The sequence below is a fragment of the Eleutherodactylus coqui genome, chromosome 6 (assembly GCF_035609145.1).
Source record: "Eleutherodactylus coqui strain aEleCoq1 chromosome 6, aEleCoq1.hap1, whole genome shotgun sequence".
Classification (NCBI taxonomy): domain Eukaryota; kingdom Metazoa; phylum Chordata; class Amphibia; order Anura; family Eleutherodactylidae; genus Eleutherodactylus; species Eleutherodactylus coqui.
Genome location: NC_089842.1, coordinates 142,188,267 through 142,208,270, shown reverse-complemented (window position 1 = coordinate 142,208,270; position 20,004 = coordinate 142,188,267). Strand labels below are relative to the sequence as shown.

Below are 20,004 nucleotides of genomic sequence, written 5' to 3'. Positions count from 1 at the left end.
GGTACATTAACTATATTGTAAAACTTTTATTATTTTTTTTATGATAGCAGGGAGAGAAAACGCATCAATTCTGCCATAGATTTTTTTTTGTACAGTGTTAATCATGCAGCATAAATGACACAATACATTTTTTCTGCAGGTCGGTACGATTACAACGATACCAAAATTCTTATATATTTTTTAGGTTTTTCCACTTTTTTGCAATAAAAACCCCTTTATTTGGACATCTTTTTTCTCTATCGCTGCATTCAAAGTCCCTGTAACTTTTTTATTTTTCTATGTACGAAGCCCTATGAGTGTTTATTTTTTGTGAGACAAGCTGTAGTTTTTATTGGTACCATTTTGGGGAATGTACAGCTTTTTTGATCACTTTTATTGCATTTTTTTTACGCTTTTTGCCGTACAAAATAAAAAGCATGTTCAACTTTTTGTACACATCATTACGGACGCGTCAATACCAAATATGTGCCATTTTAATTTTTTTTACCTTTTTTTATGCTGATATTAGAAAAAGCACAAAAAAAGGGGGTTTTTTTACATTTTAATTTTTTTTTACATTTTTCTTTTCTTTTTTTTTTTTACACAATTTGAGTCCCTCCGAGGGACTTGCAGCACAGCACTTATGATCGCTGTGATAAGGCATGGCAGGGCTACTGCCCTGCCATGCCTTATCGCTTATACAGCGATCACAGGCATTGGCACTACAGGACGCCAGTGATGTTATCGCAAGAGCCGGCTGGAGGCACAGAGGGAGCGCGCTCCCTCTGTGAACTCTTTCCCTGCCGCGATCTACCTAGATCGCAGCAGGGAAAGAGGGAAGGGGTTAACAGTGGGGGGGGGGGCGCATCTCTGATGCCCCTCCGCTGTTGCAGCGGGAGGCCGGCTATCACTGACAGCCGGCTCCCGCTGCGGGATAGCGCGAGATCAGTCATGATCTCGCGCTATCCCGATGACGTAAGGGTACGTCATTTTATGGGAAGTACCAGCCTGCCATGACGTACCCTTACGTCATAAGGCGGGAAGGGGTTAACCTACAATTCCTGATCGAAATGACAATTGAGTGGTACCTATCTGAAATTCCTTAAAGGGGTTGTCCCGCGCCGAAACGGGTTTTTTTTTTTTTCAACCCCCCCCCCCCCCCCCCGTTCGGCGCGAGACAACCCCGATGCAGGGACCTAAAGAAAGCTTACCGGAGCGCTTACCTGAATCCCCGCGTTCCGGTGACTTCTATACTTACCGGTGAAGATGGCCGCCGGGATCCTCTTTCTCCGTGGACCGCAGCTCTTCTGTGCGGTCCATTGCCGATTCCAGCCTCCTGATTGGCTGGAATCGGCACGTGACGGGGCGGAGCTACACGGAGCCGGCATTCTGCACGAGCGGCTCCATTGAAGAGAGCAGAAGACCCGGACTGCGCAAGCACGGCTAATTTGGCCATCGGAGGGCGAAAATTAGTCGGCTCCATGGGAACGAGGACGCCAGCAACGGAGCAGGTAAGTATAAAACTTTTTATAACTTCTGTATGGCTCATAATTAATGCACAATGTACATTACAAAGTGCATTAATATGGCCATACAGAAGTGTATAGACCCACTTGCTGCCGCGGGACAACCCCTTTAAGGCCCATTTAGACACATTGATTAGTGCCCAAAATTCGCTCAAAAGCCGTCTTTTGAGCGATAATCGTGTGTAACTGCACTGACATCGTGCAGTTTTCGTTAAGCAGTCGCTCAGCGTTGTCTGTCAGCGTGCTGGATGCAGAAGACAAGCGGGGTAGTGCTCGGTTGTATAACAGCCGGGCACTCCGAGTGGGGAACAGCCGGATGCAGAATACATTTGAGCTGTAAATGACATGATCATCGCTCAAAAGACATCTTTTGAGCATTAATCGTTGTTTCTAAATGGGCCTTAAGCTAACAATAATCTTCATTGTGTTGCACTGAAGGATACATCTACTTTTTCCATTATTCACCTTCACTGAAAGGAATTGGGCTGTACATGGGGTGGGATTATCAGCCAAGCTCCTGGACATGGAACTCCCTAGACCAATCTAAAGGTTCGGACTCTTGCTTCTAGCACTTAGTGGGTGCGTCACAGCATGTGAGCCCTTCCATTATTATTTAAATGACAGATGAGAAGATAGGCGAAACTTCACTTAAATATTAACAGTATGTCCCAAACAATGTAATTATCCTTTATAGCATTATTTTTTGTAACTTGATATAGGTTGTACTTGACACTGTATTTTTGATTGTGATAATTATACAGTATTTTAAAAAACAAAGTAAAGCAATAAAGTTTATTGATCTCAGTAGAATCTTGCTGCATGACAACATGCACTATTAGTTAGGCTGCAGTGAGCCTACAAAAGAATGCATATACACGGGTCTATATCTGAATTACTATTTAAACGTTATGTAAACCTTTTGGCATAAAAAATCAATACACACATATCTTACTAAATCCCTGCAGGAAAAAGATGATGCACTTATCACTTTTTGCATTGAGTTTTCCTTTTCATGCATTTAGAAAGCCTCATACTTGGTTTGCAGGCTGTCTTACATTTAAGTTTCTGGCTTCGGGGTATTCCCAGCAATGATCAGCTGGTATCTCTCATGAACATATTACCGGTAGTACAAAGATATACAAGGAAAAGTACAGAAACCACTTCCCAATAGCATGCAGATGGGTAGATTACTATACAGAGAAGTACTGCACAAGTGCAAGGTACTGAAAAACAACCCACTCACACACCTACCATATATTGGGGCAGTGGTACTATATATTGGGGGAATGGCTGCTTGCACATAGATAAGCCATACAAAGCGAGCTTACATATTTTGGCCAAATATATATATTAATACTTCGTATTTATCGTTTATTGCATTAAGCAGTTTGGTTTTAGATGCTGGGGGAGCCCGGGGTGATGGCCCAGTGTGGTTCACTTTGAGGTGCAGGGCAACCCGCTTGGCTGGTCTGTGGCATCATTAATAGGTTGTAAGCCTGCATAGTGCACCACATGTATCAGTTGGTCTAGCACCCTTTGTATGCTTTATCTATGTGCACGTATAATGCTAAGCAGCCTCTCCCCTGAATAAATGGTAGGTGTTTTTAACTATTGAGATCAGTAAAAATTATTTTAAATTGTCAACACTGTGAAAGGGCTTCAGAAGAGCTTGGAAACATCACTTGAGTGCTTCTCATTGTGCTCTTCTCTCATGCATTGAATAATAATTAGGCATACCTGATTGATAAGGCTACCATATCCCTTGTGTATCACATATATTGGAACAAATACTCTAACTTAGGTCAGGTGTGCACTATCTGTGACTGAGAGCTGTGCCCAGGGGTCGGGTGAAACTCCCATCATACAGCACATTCTAATTAGTATGGACGGTACTAGTGCATTATGTCTCCACCGGAAGTATGGGTGGAGACATGGGTTGGCCGGCTTGAGTTATAGGGAAGGGTACGTGACGTCCACAGCTGTGGATTGGCTGATGCACACACCTCCCCAGACACACATGTACTGGCCATCCCTGCTCACAACTCACACATCTGCCCGGCCTTCTGCCATCAATGCTCCCAGCCCCACTGTCACTGTCCCCAACGGCCTCCCATCTTCAGTCCTGGCCCCGCTGTCACTCCCCGATGGCCTCCCATCTCCCCTCCCATCTCCTGTCACACTCTCCGGGGTCTCCCAGCTTGCCTCCACTGTCACTCTCCCCGGCAGCCAACCATCTCCTCTCCCGAACCTGCTGTCACTCTTCCTGGCGGCCTCCCATCTCTGCTCTTGTCCTCTGCAGCCACTGAAACCAGGCCCGTTCTCACATGGACGGATGGATGGAGGTGCCAGCACTGAAGCTGGCCCTGCTGTCATATAGATGGATGGATCGCCGTCAACGCCAGCTCACCTCTGCTCCTGTCCCCGCCACGTGGATGGATGGATGAATGCACTCGCCACCGTTGAAGGTGGCCCCGGGTGTCAGCGGCCTGCAGCCACCGGCAAGGTAGCGGCCCTGCTCCTCCAGCCCGGTGTCAGACGCTGTCTTCAGCCACCAGCAAGGTAGCCAATCACCAGCTGTGGGCGTTCCCTATAACTCACCCCAGACAACCCATGTCTCCACCCATAATTCCGATGGAAACATAATGCACCAGTACCAGTATGGACTTACTTCTCATCTGTGAAGCGGGCAAGACATGTATTTTGTCCCTTGGACCACACCTTGTTCTATATGACTGGGATATGACATAAAAGATTCTACACGTCACGCTATGGCCTCCTTAACACGACCGCATGCGTCTATATATCCGCCCGTATAATCGCGTGAACAATTGCTGCGGTCAAGTCCCGATCTTAATTAGTATATTTCATGCCATTCACACATTAGCTAAAAAGATATGCAGAAGCACGGAAAATCATTGATTGCTGTAAGATGCTAGGAATGACCAATAATGATTAACGCAGGCCAGCTGTCATTTTTCCCAGCATTGTACGCAGATTAACTCCCTCCCCCTCCTTTTTTCCTGCTTCCATTGAAGTCTATGGGAGCTTGCTGTGTATTTTGGCAAAAGATAGGGCAAGGCCTATCTTTTCATGCCGCGTATAAAAGCAGCGACGAAAAACAGTCACATATGTGCTTTTTTTTCCCGGCGCAATTTTTTTTACGTGCGCAAAACTGTTCATCTGAATACATTGTAATCCAATGATTCTCATGGTCGCGATTTTTGTGCAATTTTTTTTCTACGTGGCTAAATACCTGCGTAAATACGGTCGTGTAAGTAAGGTCTAAGAGCGCTTCATGTGCCGCAGCGCTGCTTTTTAATATCTCCTTCATGAACCTTCACAAAAGTTGTTAAGCATGTTTAACCCTTTAAGGTGCCGGTTGTCACCCTCGGGCTGATGCCCCTATGCCAGGCTGATTGGATATTTCCTGCAGAACATTCTCCTATTTATCACTATATTTACATTTGTTGCTGATAACAATTACAAAACACATTAAAACTACCACGTTTGTGTGAATTTGGAAGCAGCACCAACTGCGTGCAGCTCGCTGACTGATGGCAAATGACGGACATGCAGCTAAGTCGGGCAAAGCAGAGCTTTCCCACTGACGTTCCCAAAACAAAGATGGCCGACACAGGAAATCCAAGTGGCGACTTCCACCCACGTGATACCAGGAGGGTCACATGACTTTACCTACTTGCCAATAGACTCGTGGCGCATTTCTATGACGTTTTAGCTCGTCATCAAAAGTTTCCAGGCACGGAAGTAAAGAGCGTGTAAATAAGAAATAGTAGTCGGACTTCCTGCAGGATACTTCTACGGACTTGGGTTTACGGCGGCCGGGAAGGTCAGATCGCCGAGAAGGGGCGGAACTCATCACCGAGAGAATACTGACCGCCTGTGCTGGGGATGAATATCCTGCCTAAAAAGAGCTGGCATGTGCGCAATAAGGACAACGTTGCGCGGGTGCGGAAAGATGAAGCCCAGGCCGCGGAGGAGGAGCGACAGCGCAGGAAGAGGGCGGAGCTAGCAGAGCAGGAGGTGGGCGCCGCACCCTGTACCTGCAGGATTCTTTTTGGAACCTTATTCAAGTATCTAGTATCCTACTGATAACTTGTGCAGGATCAGGTCGTCAGTAGCTGATCACCAGGGATCCACTGCATGGGCTCTCGGGCAATCATCTGATTGGCCAGCTAGTGATCTGTGCAGCAGGGCTGGATGTTGTGATGGAGGTCGGAGGGCTTCACTCCAATGCAGTCAAAGGGAGTGATGCCTTCTATTCTGCCACTGTCACCGGGGTCCGACACGGACGTGTAATAGGAGGCAGCTGTCATTTCAGTGGGAGTACCGCCCGCTAACGCTCCGGCCTCTCACCTGATTGTGCTGTTAGTGCAGCGGGCCAGCCAATCAGCTGATGGCTGAAGATCCTAAGAGGTGAGCCCCCGTAGATCAGCTGACTTCCAGGGTGCAGAGAGGGTTGAGCATCTTAACACAACCACTTTAAGATGGATTTTCTTAAGATGAAACCTACCACAGACTTTTATCACTTATCCTATGGTTAGGGGATGAAAGTTAATTTTGTTACCACCCCTTTAAAGAAGTATTCCCTTCCCAATACCTCAGCCAACCGGGAGCTGGGATTACAGAAAGAGGCGTCCCTGCTGTGCGAATGGGAGTTATGGAAACGGGTGAACTGGCTGCGCTACATTGTTTCCAGAATTCCGTCCAGAGAGGTGATCTGGGATGGGTCTGGTTATAGTAGCACATCCCACCTATCGGATATTTATGTATATGTGATGGATGGGACGTAATGTAAATTCATTTAATATTTCAGGCTCGCACTGACTTTCTGCGGAAAAAGTCCCGCCTGTCCCTCCCGGAGGCGTCTACTGATGGGTCCGCGGTGGTGGAGCTTCACCAAGAGTCTGGCCATATCAATTTTTTCCAAGGTGTGGAGGAGGGCAAAGGGAGCACCTGCGGAAACAAGGAATATGAAGAAGAGAAGCGCAAAGAGAAAGTAATTTCTGCTGCTCTATTGGACAATTTATTAATTATGGGAAGAAAACGTATTAATTTTATTGCTTCTCTTAGGAACGTCAAGAAAAAGCTTTAGGAATTCTGACGTACTTGGGCCAAAGTTCAGCAGAAGCCCAGACATGTCGCCCCTGGTACCAAGAAGTTCCTGCCCGTTGCCAGAAGGAAAAGGATGAAACCACAAAGGATGACAAGCTGAAACGGAAGCTGGATCCTATGGGGGAGATGGAGAAATACCTTCACCAGAAACCAGGGCAGAAAAAGAGGCACTCAGATAAAAAAGAGCAGAAGAAAGTGAAGGAGAAAGGAAACGATAAGAACAGGTACGTGAGGTGCACCTTGTAAATGTGCATATAATATACCACTTCTTATTGGCTGGCTTCACCAATCCCCAAAGCAAAGGGTTAACTACTTCTAAAACGAGCAACTGGCCCTTGGTTTGGGGGATTTATGAAGCTGGCCAAAAAGCCCCCACAGTTCTGTATTGATCTACCACTTGTTTTCATGACCATGGAGTCATGTAACTCGCTAAGTTTTGTCTCCGCGGTCATGAGAACAAGCGGTTGATTGAGCCAGAACTTCAGTAGCGCCACCATATTCAGGCATGTATCTCGGCTTGGTGCTCAGGAGTGGGTTGAGTGTCTCTCTGCTCTTCAAGTCTCGGGGTATATGAACACACACGATTTTTCTGTCTGATTTTCGGACCATACAAATCAGTTTGATGTGGAGTGTGGTCATTAGGTGGGTGTATTCACATAGGCTTTTTTTTAATTTGGTCGAATAGTCAGGAGAAGAGAAAAAAATTGCGGCATGTACTATTTTGATGCGATTCTTGTATGAAAATTGCCCATTTAAAAATGCACTTGCATGATGTAAGTGAGATCCGTTTAAAATGAAAAATAGACAAAAATCTGCAGAAAAAAAAAATCTCAAACCGATGAAAATCATTAAAAAACTAATTTTTTTTTCCAGGGCCAAATAAAAAGAAAAAAAATGTCCGCGTGGATATACCATTACTCCATAGAGCTGTGGCTTCTGTGTCTTGTCCTGATGAGGGCTCATAAGTCCTTAATAGCTTTATGAAAGTGGCTGCACCTCTTCTATACACCTGGCCGTGTATAGATCCATAGAAGGCATACAATTCCGTACATCACTAAACCCCCGCCTCTTCTCCAATCAGAACCGAACGGCACAACGCTGTTGACCCAATGCTCGATCGAGCAATTGCCCTTAGCGAGTATACTCGCTCATCTCTAGTGTTCAGGTTTATAAACCAGTAGGTACGCCTTACAACAAGTCACGCTAGGCTTTTCCTGATGCACTATGTGAATAGCATGTTGTAAATCCGGCTCATCCGCTGGGTAAGGGCTTGGTGATGCCCATTTGTCTGCCACAAGTTTTCTTTTATGAAAATAACCCGATAGAAGTAATGTGATTGACGACCTCTAACCTTTGCAGATCTGTGAGGGATAATGATTGTTGATTTTGCGGTCTTCTTCCTCGCAGGCCCCCCAAGCCATCCATAGAACAGCTGAGACGAGAGCGGCTGAAGAGAGAAGCTGCGGAGAGGGCTCGTGCCGAAGCTCTGCTGTCTGGCAGAAAGAACCAGCCTACTCAGGAACAGGAGATGGATGACAGAAAGCGGCGATACAACTCTCAATTCAACCCTCAGTTGGCACGAAAGCCCAAAGTACGGGAAGAACAGTGGTGACAGCCGGCAACCCAGGACTGGCAGGAACTATGTGAAACGGAGACCAAAGAAATCTCCACTTTACATCTTGACCTCTGTGGTTCCCTCACGTCTCTGTTCCTATGCAGTTTTCAGCATAGAAGATAGAAACCAGGATGGAGTGCTAAACTGGGAAGCGAGTTGAGTTGAAACATGTTGTCTATATTAACCCCTTAAAGGCCCAGCCTGTTTAGGCCTTTATGACCAGGCAAAATTTCGGAAATCCGGCATGTTAGACTTTGTTGCTGTTGTTAGCCGTGGGCGAGCTTCCTCCGTGTTTTTCACTTTAGCACTGCTTGTTTCAGTTGTGTGATATCCATGCCAGTATCAGCCATTGTTTTCCTTTGGCGGCCAGAGTGTGACTTTAACTGAGAATAACTCTATAAAGGTTGTACACATCCAAATAATCCTGACATTTTTTCGTCACATATTGTACTGACCAATGCGATTTGTGAATATTTATTAAAAACGCCAAAATTAAGGAAAACTTGTCTTTTTTTCTTCATATTTTCAAGTGCAGTATGTCACATATATTGTACTATTTATCATTATATATATATATATATACACACACACACACACACAGTCCAGTCACATTATTTTGACCACCTCCTACTTTTGACTTTGGCAGCGTGTAGCCCATGAAGGACGTGACGTGTCGTGGGCTGACGTGTTGGGTATATAAGGTGTGCGATAGGCTGTCTGTTCACATATCACTATTTGTCATCATGGGTATAAGGAACGATTTCTCAAAAGTTGCAGAAAGGGATGATTATTTTCTTTGGAGCCAAAAGTGGCTGTTCAGCAAACCCTACTGCAGATGGGGCCCCGAAGCAGATGGGATGGTCACTGCACCTATGCTAACAAAGGTGCATTGGACCAATTTGCATGGCAGTATCGGAATTGGACCACTGGTGATTGGCAAAGTGTTGCCTTCTCCAATGAGTCACGGTTTTTGCTTCATCAAACAGATGGACGTTGGCATGTCAGGTGAGAAACTGAGAACAAACTCCCTGCATTGCTGGAAGAATACCAGCTGGTGGCAGCAGCGTTCTGGGCTGGGGAATTTTTCCATGGCATTCTCTGGTCTGCTCATCCATGTGGAAGGCGCTGTGAACCCACCTGCTTATGAACCCATCCTTGCAGATCACGCACACACATACATACATACATACATGCTGTTTGTCTTCCCTGGGGCAGCAAGACTGCGCATGTTACACTGTACAGAAATGTCCGATAGTAGTTGGAAGAGCACAACCCAGACTTCGAAGTGCTTCCCTGGCCCCTAATTCCCCAGACTTGAACCCAATTGAGCATCTGTGGGACGACATTGATTGCGATGTTCGCTCTATGGATCCTCACCCTCCAGCAGCTGTGCAATATTGCGCTCGCCAGCATGCATTTTCATGCTGTTTTTCTATCGAACGCCACCTATCACTTCTGTGAACTCGCGATCCTCCGGCGTGGCTTTTAGCCCCGGTAGAGAAATTGACCATGCATCACCCCCCATGGGATGTGTTCTACTGTTCCATTGAAAACAACGTGTGATGTATGTCAAAGGATGTGAAAAGGTAGGACATGCAGTGAATAGCTCCCCCCCCTCCACTGTGATGTGGGGACACATCGCTCATGTATACGACTACACTCAAAAGAATGGGCTTCATATTTGGAAAGATTTGTACGTTTTGCAACACACTAATCTCAGGCGTGTGAAAGCGGCCTTATTGAGTCACTCCCAGCCTGTCTAGCTGCTGTTCGTGCGGGATACGATGGTTACTCTGGATATTAACTGGTGGTCATAATGCCACTCAACTCTGTATTTCTACTTGTTTACCTTATTTTGGAAACAGATTTGAAAAATCCACAATTTGTGAATGTACCCATATAAATGTAATTTGTTTCTAGTTAAATTATTAAAAATGTAACCCTCCACTATACAGTCACCTGCTAACTAAATAGTAGAAGTGATTGTATAGAAGCAGTTAGTGTTGTGAAGCACAGTATAACCTGCGCATCATCAGCTTCTCTAGTCCCACACTTCCAGGAGACCAGGGCCGAGGTGTAGAAAGTTTTTCCTGCACCTGGGGGTGTGGGGGGTAAGCATGCATTTTGGCCCTCCCCTACAGTGTGGCTACAGGCTCATGGATCCTGGTGCAGAAATTCAGTTCGGGGCGCCTGTGCGGAACTGTTTCATCGGTGCTAGCAGCACTATGTAATTTTCCGCTGTATTGCTAGCTCCCTTAGGCTGGCTGCACACGGGCAATAAAATAGCACAATTTTTGAGCGATGTGAGAAAACACGGAGTTATGAAACCCATTATTTCAATGACTTTTCCATGTGAAATGTTTCATGTCATATGATGTTGCAAGATTCTCCATGCCCTAGCTTTCTGCATTTTGCCATTTTTTTTCATCCAGGTTTCCCTATGGAGCCTCTGGATTTATTGCAGCACTTGCACTGGCGATGTATGTGTGATACATCTAACATTAGCAACTCTCTCCTGTTATATAGTCTATCGCACGAGAAAACCGCAGGCTGCATCAGATTTTCTCATGGCGATATCGCGCTCGGCCGTGTGATGTAGGGTTTAGGGCTTATTCAGACACGCGTATATCGGTCGGGTTTTCACACCTGTCCGATATACGCTGTCACTCTGCAAGGGAATGAGGCCGGCCTGGCCGGGAATAGTGCACTGAGCTCACGGTCCCTCTTCACTGTTTGCAATGGGACAGTTAGCTCTGCCCCCATCCTGCCCTCCTATTGCAAGTAGTGGCGAGGGGCAGAAGCATAGTGCACTGCTCACGGCCCGGCCCGCCTCCTCCCCCTGCAGAGAGGGACAGCATATATCAGCTGGGCGTGAAAACCCTACCGCTATACGCACGTCAGAATAAGCCCATAGGTTGTTCACAGGGGGTGAATTTAAATGAAAATCCACATCAGAAATCTGTATGGTTGCCAGATGTTTGACATGGATTTTCTTTTTTTTAGAGCTGCAGAGCTACTTGCGCTTTAGCATAGTCCATGGGAAAATCTAGGCATTTTTTCCAGCGCAGGATTCACATTAGGAAGCAGCGAGTCACGTCTTTTACTTCCAACTGTAGATTGGAAATTCAGATGCAGAAAAAAAAAAAAAAATCCACCCCGCATACACTACAGTGGGGTCTGGTCTAGGTAAACCAGTAAGTGCCATTGCTCTGCCTAAGAGGCCCCTGTGCTGCTGCTGAATCAAGAACAATCCATCATCTACAGGCTCTGCTGATTGCTGGTTTCTATTGTATTAAGCTGCAAAGGCTTTTTAGCAGAAAGGCTTACTTGCCTCCCACTGACAGGATTAGATCTCATTTAACCACTAAATATCTTACTGTCACTTCAGCCAAAATCCTTGACACTGGGGCAAAGAGGCAAAATCCGTGCTGAAAGGCTGCAGCATAAATGGACATGCTGTGTACTTAAAACACCGCAAGTCAATTTACCTTGTAGATTTGATTTCAAGCAATCTCAAAGTAATCTAGATGAGATTTGCAATGAGAGGAGGTGGAATGGGGCAGGGCTGACTTCTGGGGAATTAGCTCTGCCCCCATCTGGCCTCCTCTCATTGCAAATAGTGGAGAGGAGGCATAGAGGGGCAGGAGCTCAGAGCACTGCTCCCAGCTCATGCAGCCTCCTCCCCCTGCAGAGAGAGCCGCTGTATATCGGCCGGCGTGAATACGCGTCCGATATACGGTGGTCTGAATAAGCCCTTAAGTAGATTGGCCAAAATACAAGCCAATTCCTTGTACCGTTATAACTCCATCTGTTTCTGTGTGCCGGTATGTTAGGTGAGTGTTTGTCAGGCGTTGTGTCATGTGTGCTTGAGTCCCGTTTGTAGTTCAATAGTTCACATATGAAAAAGACATGACCGTAAGGGTATAAAGGGCAACATGAAGGACTTGAACGGGGCATAAATATGTAAAAATCACTTAAGGACTCAAGGGTCTTGCAGATATGTTTTCATGCGGGAAATGTTTTTTTTTATGAAGGCAAATCATTTTTTTTGTTTCTTTTTCTGCCAAAAGCTCTTCAACTTTTATCTATGAGCTGCATTTGGCAGACAACAAACAAAGCACCGGACAGTGCTTGTTATACATTTGGTAAAGGTCTTTTATCTAGCTCTTGGCTGGACTCCTATTCACTATAGGAGGTTGTGCCCGTTTGTACCTCCTCCCTGCTGCAGAATTGCTTTTTACCTATTGTACGTGTCATCCGCTGCTTATACACTCCGTCCCGTGAGGCCTTTTATCAGGAATATTTGAACCATAATGCCCAAAAGTAGTTCAGCTCTAGTAGACCCAATACTCTTCATTTCAAAAATCAGCTGCAGCATCTGCAGTGTCACAGATTACATTTAAAATGGTGTGTTTTTTTTCCCCTTTTGTGAAGTTCTCGTGGACACACGTTAAATACCTTTTCCTATTGTACAGCACGTGCGAATAAAATGGAGAAAGAACTCCAGCCACATTAATATTCTTGCATGAGAAGACATCATATAAAACTATTTATTCATAAATATTTTCCAAAATGAAAATAGGTTACGAAAAATATTTTAAACCAGCTTTCCATACCATTAATTCCATCGGTACAGATACGTGTATCGAGGATGGGAAGGGGAGGGGTAAGTGGCAAAGGGAGGGAGAAAAAAAATAAAACACTTTAAACTTTGATGCACTTGTTATCAAAACAAAAGATCCAGTATCTGCCAAAAAGGACAAATGATAGAAAACAAAGTTTTTCTTGTTTGTTTAAAGAGGAAAACGAAAACAAATGGCAGCCAGTAGAAACCCGTCTGGGTAGAGAAACGAGAACTTCCCACCTGCAGCAATATCCAGGAGGGGAAGAATAGCTTTTCCTTCCTCTTGTAAAGACTTTTATGCATTTTGTTCTTCTTTTAAATTTTAACCAGATACATTAAAATTTACTCAGCTCCTTGTCCTTTATATCTGAAGAGTCAAGATGGTGTTGCGAGATGTTGGCTGTTGATCATGTTCTCATCCTCTCCGCCACCACACACAATCTAATTCCATTTTTAATAGACTTTTTTTTGTAACTGCATGCATTAAAGTGTTTGTCCGAATTTCCCCTCCTCCCAACACTTCTTGGGAATGAGACTGAAGTCGTCTTCTGCCCCTCCCCTCTTTTTCCCGGTTGTGTTTTGCCCATGTAAAATTGGAAGGCTGAGCGTGTTGAAGAGGTCACTGTAAGTCACGATCCTCCAGGTAACGGTATTCAAATGTGAACCCTTCTTTCTTCCTCTGGCCCCATTTTTCATAGTCAAAGTAAATATATGTCCCCTGCAAAAGAGAAATAAGGACAAGAGACTAAGAGAAAATAAATATATTTCTACAGTCAGCACTGCGGTGAAGGTCTTCTCCTGGTATAAAATGCACTGGTAGCTGAAACTCCTCCCCCCCCCCCCCTCCCAAAAAAAAGTCCCATTTTTTGTGATCTTCGGAATGCATCCACCCAATGTTTTCAATGGGACAGTCAAACACTATGCATGCCATGCGATGTATTGTTTCCCATTGAAATCAAAAGGATCCTCTGATGTGCATAAGAGAAAAAAAAAGTAATTGCAATTTCCAAGAAGTTTTGCAAGGTGGTTTTGCATGAAAAGTGCCTCGCATCGGTGGGTAAAACGTACATTGACAAGTGCAATATCGGCAGAGTTTCGGCCACCTGATATCACGCTCATCCATGTGAATGTAGCCTTAGAGTGCACACATAGGTAGTCGATTTGTGTGGGTATTCTGCAGATCCGCAGCAGACTTCATCCCTTCAACTGAAAAGGGTGAAATCTGCTGTGTATCAGTGTCACAATGCACAGCAAACACTGTAGATTTTGACACGGATCTGCACTGCAAAATATACTGTGAATTTTGGTGCAGATCTACACCACAACCCACCCCATGTGATCTCCTCCTTAGGGTATATTCAATCACAGCCGATACTTCTGTTACATACATTTCTGTAACTGAACAACTACTCCATAGAGCTCTTTCTGCAGCAAGAACACTGATTTCTTAAAGCCAAATAGAGATGAATTAGACACATTGTCGCTGAAAATCTGCAACATGTGAATTCAGCCAAGGCCATTGTTTAATCAAAAAGCTTATTCATGGTATGATCCAGGGTGAGGTCACATGTAGTAACGAATGTGCTGTGGTAAAAACTGCATGTTAACTGTAAATTGCCACAGATCCGCATCGTTTTTACAGGTAAATCAGGTTCTCAAGTCTGATTAAAAACAAAGAAGGAAAAAAAAGCTGCTTTATAGTGAAGCACTCATTTCTTTTCTATTTCTGTGCATCTGCAACGTAACAGTTCTAAGAATTTGATGATCTCTATTGTCTATAAACAGACTCCCATTCAGTTACTGTAAGTAACCTGTCCTGGCCATGTGATGCTCGCACAGGTGCATTGCTCATTACATCACGGTCATCCACCTGTTGTGATCATCCAATATTTCCAAATGTCAAATAAAGCACTTGGGGAGACATAATACATTCTGATTTCTGACAGCCCTTCTCTTCTCCATATAGAGTACTGGCCTCTCTATATGGAGAAGAGAGGCCTTATGGGCCCCCTAAGGCTCCTGGGCCCGGGTGCAACCGCATCCTCTATAGTTACGCCAGTGTGTGATGTGTTCAAGACACCTGCGCACATCTCACATCAGATCCGTGAGCTGCCTGATGTACACAGACGCAGCACACTGACATGCATAGTCATGTCCTATTTTTTTGCCCATGAAAAGGACGAGAACAGGATATGCCACAGTCCTATAATGGAGCTGTGTGCTCCTCAAATATGCCTGTATGCGGGAGGCCTAAGAAAAATAAATATATGGGATAACCAGTTGGACCAAGTGGTCTTTTTCTGCTGTCAATTTTCCATGTGTCCATCACCACATGACTAAGACCAATTTTGATTTTCTGTGGGTTTCACCCTACTGCACTGCAAAGCAATGGGAAGTGCGAATTCAGTGGTGAAACCCCCAGCCATTTTTATTGTAAATTGTTGGATTTGCTATATGGAATCTGCATTGTAAACCTGCCATATCTGGATTTACCCTCAATTTCTAGTGCTCTGGAAAACCCCACAAACGATCATTTATTTTCCTTAAGGGATTAAGGTACAGAAACTGCAAGACAGAAAAATAAAGGATAAATCACCAACCTGCTCAAACTCATCTGTTATCGTCTTGGGCTCCTCATGCCTCTGGAACCACATCATGTATTTGGTGTGAAACCTCCAGGACTGCTTTTTCAATGCTTTAGCAGCTAAATACTGTGCTTTAGTGCCCTGGTAAGTGTGAAACATGAACATTAGAATCATATTGCACTGGAGGGCAGATTTGGTTTTACGTTGCATAATTGAGGTTCATATTAGCAATACCTCCTTTATGCATCAGCTAATCTGAAATGTGGCCATGTTGGTTGTCAGTTTGAAACTAGCATCTTAGAAACTGATAGAACGTACGGACAGAATAAGAGTTGCTCATCACTAAAAGTGACAGTTTTGACATCAGTTTCTGGGAGTCTAATTCAAAGGTGACAAGCAATATAGTTTAGGGTGTAATGAAGGCTATTTTTTTCAGCCTCCATTGTCCAAGTACAAGGCTAGAGAAAGCAGAGTTGTGCTTGGACATATTGCTACTATTGTGTAGTAGCATCTGATAATAAAAGCAAGTGGACAACAGTTGTATCATACCTCCAGATAGTAAAAGATAAAGAAGAGTGTCTCTGTGGAAAGTCGCTGGTAGAATTCTACTGTGTCCGAGTGAGGCGGGGGCATCTGATGATGATACTGGGGTGTCGGGCAAGGATTCCGCGGGAGATATTGCCTTTTAAAGATTAGCATACACAAAGTTCTAAGACATGCCTATACAAATAAGCCACTAAAAGTAAGAAATGTAGTCATTACTGCACATCTATGTTTGATAGAAGTGCCACCAAACAAACATACTCCAAGTTTAAAATATACAGGATATGCTTATTGCTTAAAAAGGGAAAACATTTTTTCGTACGAACAGTAAGACACACCGTATCCTTTCTGAATCGGAGGGGTGAGGCATATGATGCCATGCTGCATCTTCCATTGCTTGCTGGTAAAGCTGATCTGTTGTAAGGGGAACAGGACCCAAAGGACACACACCCAATGAGAGAGGGATGTTCACTTCTGAAAGCTGAGTGGAGGGCTGACTGGCGGGAGGCTGCGTTGTGGTTGTAGTGATAAGAAGGTCTACAAAAGTAAATACACAAACAAGACAATCCAAAAGTAAAAATATGAATTGTAACAGAACTTTTCCCTCATGGTTTCTGTGTTTTTTTTTTTTATATACACAAAAACACAACAAAACAAAAAAAAAAAGTATTGCAGCATTTTCTTGCTATATCCATTATCACAGCTACAAAGCTTAATAAGACAAGAGATGCCATTTAGACCACAAATAGAAGATTTAGAAAAGCATAACGAAATGTTGCCAAAATAAAATATAAATAAATCCAGGTGCAAGATTTTAGTAGTGAATTACCTCGCTCAGCCAGATGAATAGCAGGAACTGGGTCTTCTAAGGTGGGTACAATAGCTGCACGTTCTGCCATGGATTTCAGTGTACTTAAAGGCTCTGGTGCCTAAGGGGAAAAAAAAAAAATTATATCTCCATCACACACATCCCTTTTTCTGTCATGAATGCCTTGTATACTTTTGACTTGTACAAAAAAAACCTAGACGATTAAAAAAAAGAAAAAAAAAAGTCTATTTTCTGAAAGGCACTTAAATGGAAAGGGGAGTTTGTGACTGCAGAAAGCAGACCTATTGCTGGAGAAGTGAAAGTTTGTTCCTTGGAAGCTGCACTTTCGCCTGAACCATGTCGAAGAACAGGCTGAGAACGAGGTGAACTGATGTGATAGGGCCAGGTTGGATTCTGAATAAGTGATAATACACCCGAAGCAACCGAGAGTGTCCAACGCCATCTCGAGGCTCTCCACATTGGTCCTGGATGGGTGGTGCCTTGATCATTAGGTCATCCAGATATGAGATCGCCACAAGGAGCTGACAGAACCTTTGTGAACATTTTAGGAGCTGCCGCTAGGATGAACGGGAAGTCAACAAATTGAATATGGTTCAGAAAGAAATTTTATGGTGTACCTGAAGGAGACAGGTACATGCGACACATTGCCATGAAAAGCGTAGAGGCACGAGCCTGGCGGCATCCAAGGGGGCTTCACAATTAAGCTCTCAGGCAGGCAAGCACAAGAGTAAGTTCAGACAACTTCTCCTGGGGAGCACTGGATAAGATGCCTCAACGCAGTTGTTTCGCCCATTTAGATGAGGCCCTACTAACCCAGGATACGGCAGGAGAATTATTCAGCAAAGTATTCCAGTCTTATCATGCTGGTCCTTGGAAGACTATGTATCTGGTTAGGCAAGAGTAGCGAGTTTGGAAAGGAGAGACATGGGAGGTTGACTTTTTAAATCAATTCCTCAGAGGTTTAGGGGTGAGAAAATGCTTAGACGAAAGAGACCACTCTAACAAACCATCCTCAAATTTCACATAAGTAGGGAATGTCTGCAGTTGAAGACGACTCTTGGTCTTTCATGTGGAATATCTCTTTAACTGCCTCCGAGATTGTCCACCATGGCAGCGATTTTGCATGACTGGTCCTCATCAAAGTAAGAGTCAGAATTCGATATTTCGCCTTTGGAGCAGGAGCTATTCCTAGAAAGAACTGCAGAGCGGGATGCAGTGGGTAGAGGAAGGAGGCAACTGAGTATAACCTTGGAGACCGTAGTGGTTTCTTGGTTTTGCCATGCATACGTTCTGGTAGGAACGATTCCTCAGAATCAGACCCTTCAGTTGGGCTCTGGCTGACCTGACCAGCATCTCCACAATGGCTCCTGCTGACTGCACGAAAATTTGGTGCGATAACGGGTTCGTGTAAAGCACGTCAACGACTAACTGGATTCTCCCCTAGAATCAGACTTTGTAGTTGCATGAGTCGAAAGGGAAAATGCCTAACTACAACATATGCCTACTGTGGCAGAGGCAGGCAGAGAAGCTACAGCTGGGCTAGGGTGGCGAAAAGCTGAATGGGGCAGGTCTTACTGGGGTCCAGGAGGCCCACCCGAGCTGTGTAGCAGAGAAGGCACAAATAAAAATGGTGTCACGGATGTGGAAGAGGCATGAAAAAGCAGAGTCAGGTCCGAGTCAGTAACGGAAGCCTCAACCCTGGAAATAGCCGCAGCCAATAGTGTGACGGCCGCAGGTGATCACTTATCATCGGCGAGCACCTTTCTAGAGCAAATGTGAATGGAACAGCATCTTCCCCTGTGACGTAATGAGGGCAGGATGGAAGGGATGACGAACAAAAGGATGCAGAAATGTGAGCTGCCCCACCCAAATCTTCATCACATGGACGCTACCATCTGAAAAGACCACAGGGACTAAGTGGTTGCAATTACCTGGGAATGTGACGTGGCCCAGATAAGTCCACCCATCTATGGGAGGTCAACCCCCGAACAGGCAGCAACACGCAGTCCCATTAACTGGGTTGGATCAGACTGCGGGGCAGTGCAAACATTGTCAGTAAGCCGAGGAAGGAGGAAAAGGCGGGGGAAGAAAGAGGCTAGCCAGGTATACTTACTTTCCCTGGAGGGGAAAGCGCCATATGCCGTGGCCTTGATGTCCAACATAATCCGTCATTCCTCACCTCCCTTTTGTGGGAAAGAGGAGCCCAGGGAATTTAAGAGTGGATTTTCACTGGCGGGTTACAGAAAAGTTATAACTTCCGTGCCACCTTGCCCTCGGGAGGTAGGGAATCAGCAGGCGAGTTAGAGCAAACCTGATGTCTTTTCTCAGTAGACTAGTAGGGAGATTCTGTCACCCTGTGAACCCTAAAAGGGCCAAAGAACTCAAGATGTGGAAGGTCAGCCTCCCGTGGACACCAAGCTAAAACTGGTTTAGCTTAATGACTGCTGGAGGATTATATCTGGTAGGAGGAGCTAACTTATTTTGCTCAGTTTCTGCCACCTAGTGGCAGGAGTTCTAGCCGAGGTCTTTGTTGTGTCCTTCAATGACAAGGCCAAGAAATACAGCATATAGCCTTTTAATCAACAACACGGACTCCGCCCTCTACAACATCCACCACTAACCTGACCATTAATCCACCAATGTACTAGGACAGCAACACCTTTTCCAAATCTGTCTCATCACATCCTTCAGTACAAAGCAAGTTAGTGTACAACCCCTGCAGTAAGTTCCCCTTCTGGGGTGTACTGCACAGGTTCTTCTTTTTTGTCTTTTTCAATTAGAAGAAGTCAGTCAGTCATTCTACATAAAGGGGTACAGGAAAGTTTTGAATAAGCCTTTTATTGGGTGTTGCTAGTTGGTCTACTTTGATAGGTCAGCTGATAGTTGCACGATTATGAAGTTACATGTCTACAGGAGTTGGTATAATTTTTTTAAAAACATTTTCTTTTACACAGATTTCTTTAACAGCTTCATGTTGTTCTTAATTGTATTATACTTCAACTAAGGTTACTAAACAACTGATTTAACTGCAATTTAGAGAGTAGTCGGACTATTATGAAAAGGGGAGGGTGGGGGTGGAAGAGTATAAAATTGGTATCCTAGCAATTGTGCTGAACCAGAAAAGAATGTTATTTATACAGCAAAGAGTAAAAGAAAATGAAAAGAGGAAA

At 44.6% G+C, this 20,004-nt stretch overlaps 2 protein-coding genes across 8 annotated transcripts in view; one reads left to right on the top strand and one right to left on the bottom strand.

Moving 5' to 3' along the window:
• Positions 1-5,255: 5,255 nt before the first annotated feature.
• On the top strand, positions 5,256-8,755 carry LENG1 (leukocyte receptor cluster member 1). The gene is made up of 4 exons (XM_066607781.1): positions 5,256-5,546; positions 6,340-6,522; positions 6,597-6,862; positions 8,046-8,755. The coding sequence occupies exons 1-4, from the start codon at positions 5,415-5,417 to the stop codon at positions 8,248-8,250; spliced, it is 786 nt and encodes a 261-aa protein (XP_066463878.1). The 5' UTR covers positions 5,256-5,414; the 3' UTR covers positions 8,251-8,755.
• Positions 8,756-12,789: 4,034 nt separating this feature from the next.
• Positions 12,790-20,004, bottom strand: part of CNOT3 (CCR4-NOT transcription complex subunit 3) — a 57,204-nt gene continuing 49,989 nt past the window's right edge. For all 7 annotated transcript variants that reach the window (XM_066607775.1, XM_066607777.1, XM_066607774.1 and 4 more), the window contains 5 exons: positions 16,835-16,934; positions 16,344-16,542; positions 16,012-16,144; positions 15,478-15,603; positions 12,790-13,595 (listed from right to left, as the gene is read on the bottom strand). In XM_066607775.1, the coding sequence (XP_066463872.1) occupies positions 13,497-13,595; positions 15,478-15,603; positions 16,012-16,144; positions 16,344-16,542; positions 16,835-16,934 (657 nt within the window). In that variant the 3' untranslated portion in view covers positions 12,790-13,496. The remainder of the gene's footprint in view (positions 13,596-15,477; positions 15,604-16,011; positions 16,145-16,343; positions 16,543-16,834; positions 16,935-20,004) is intronic.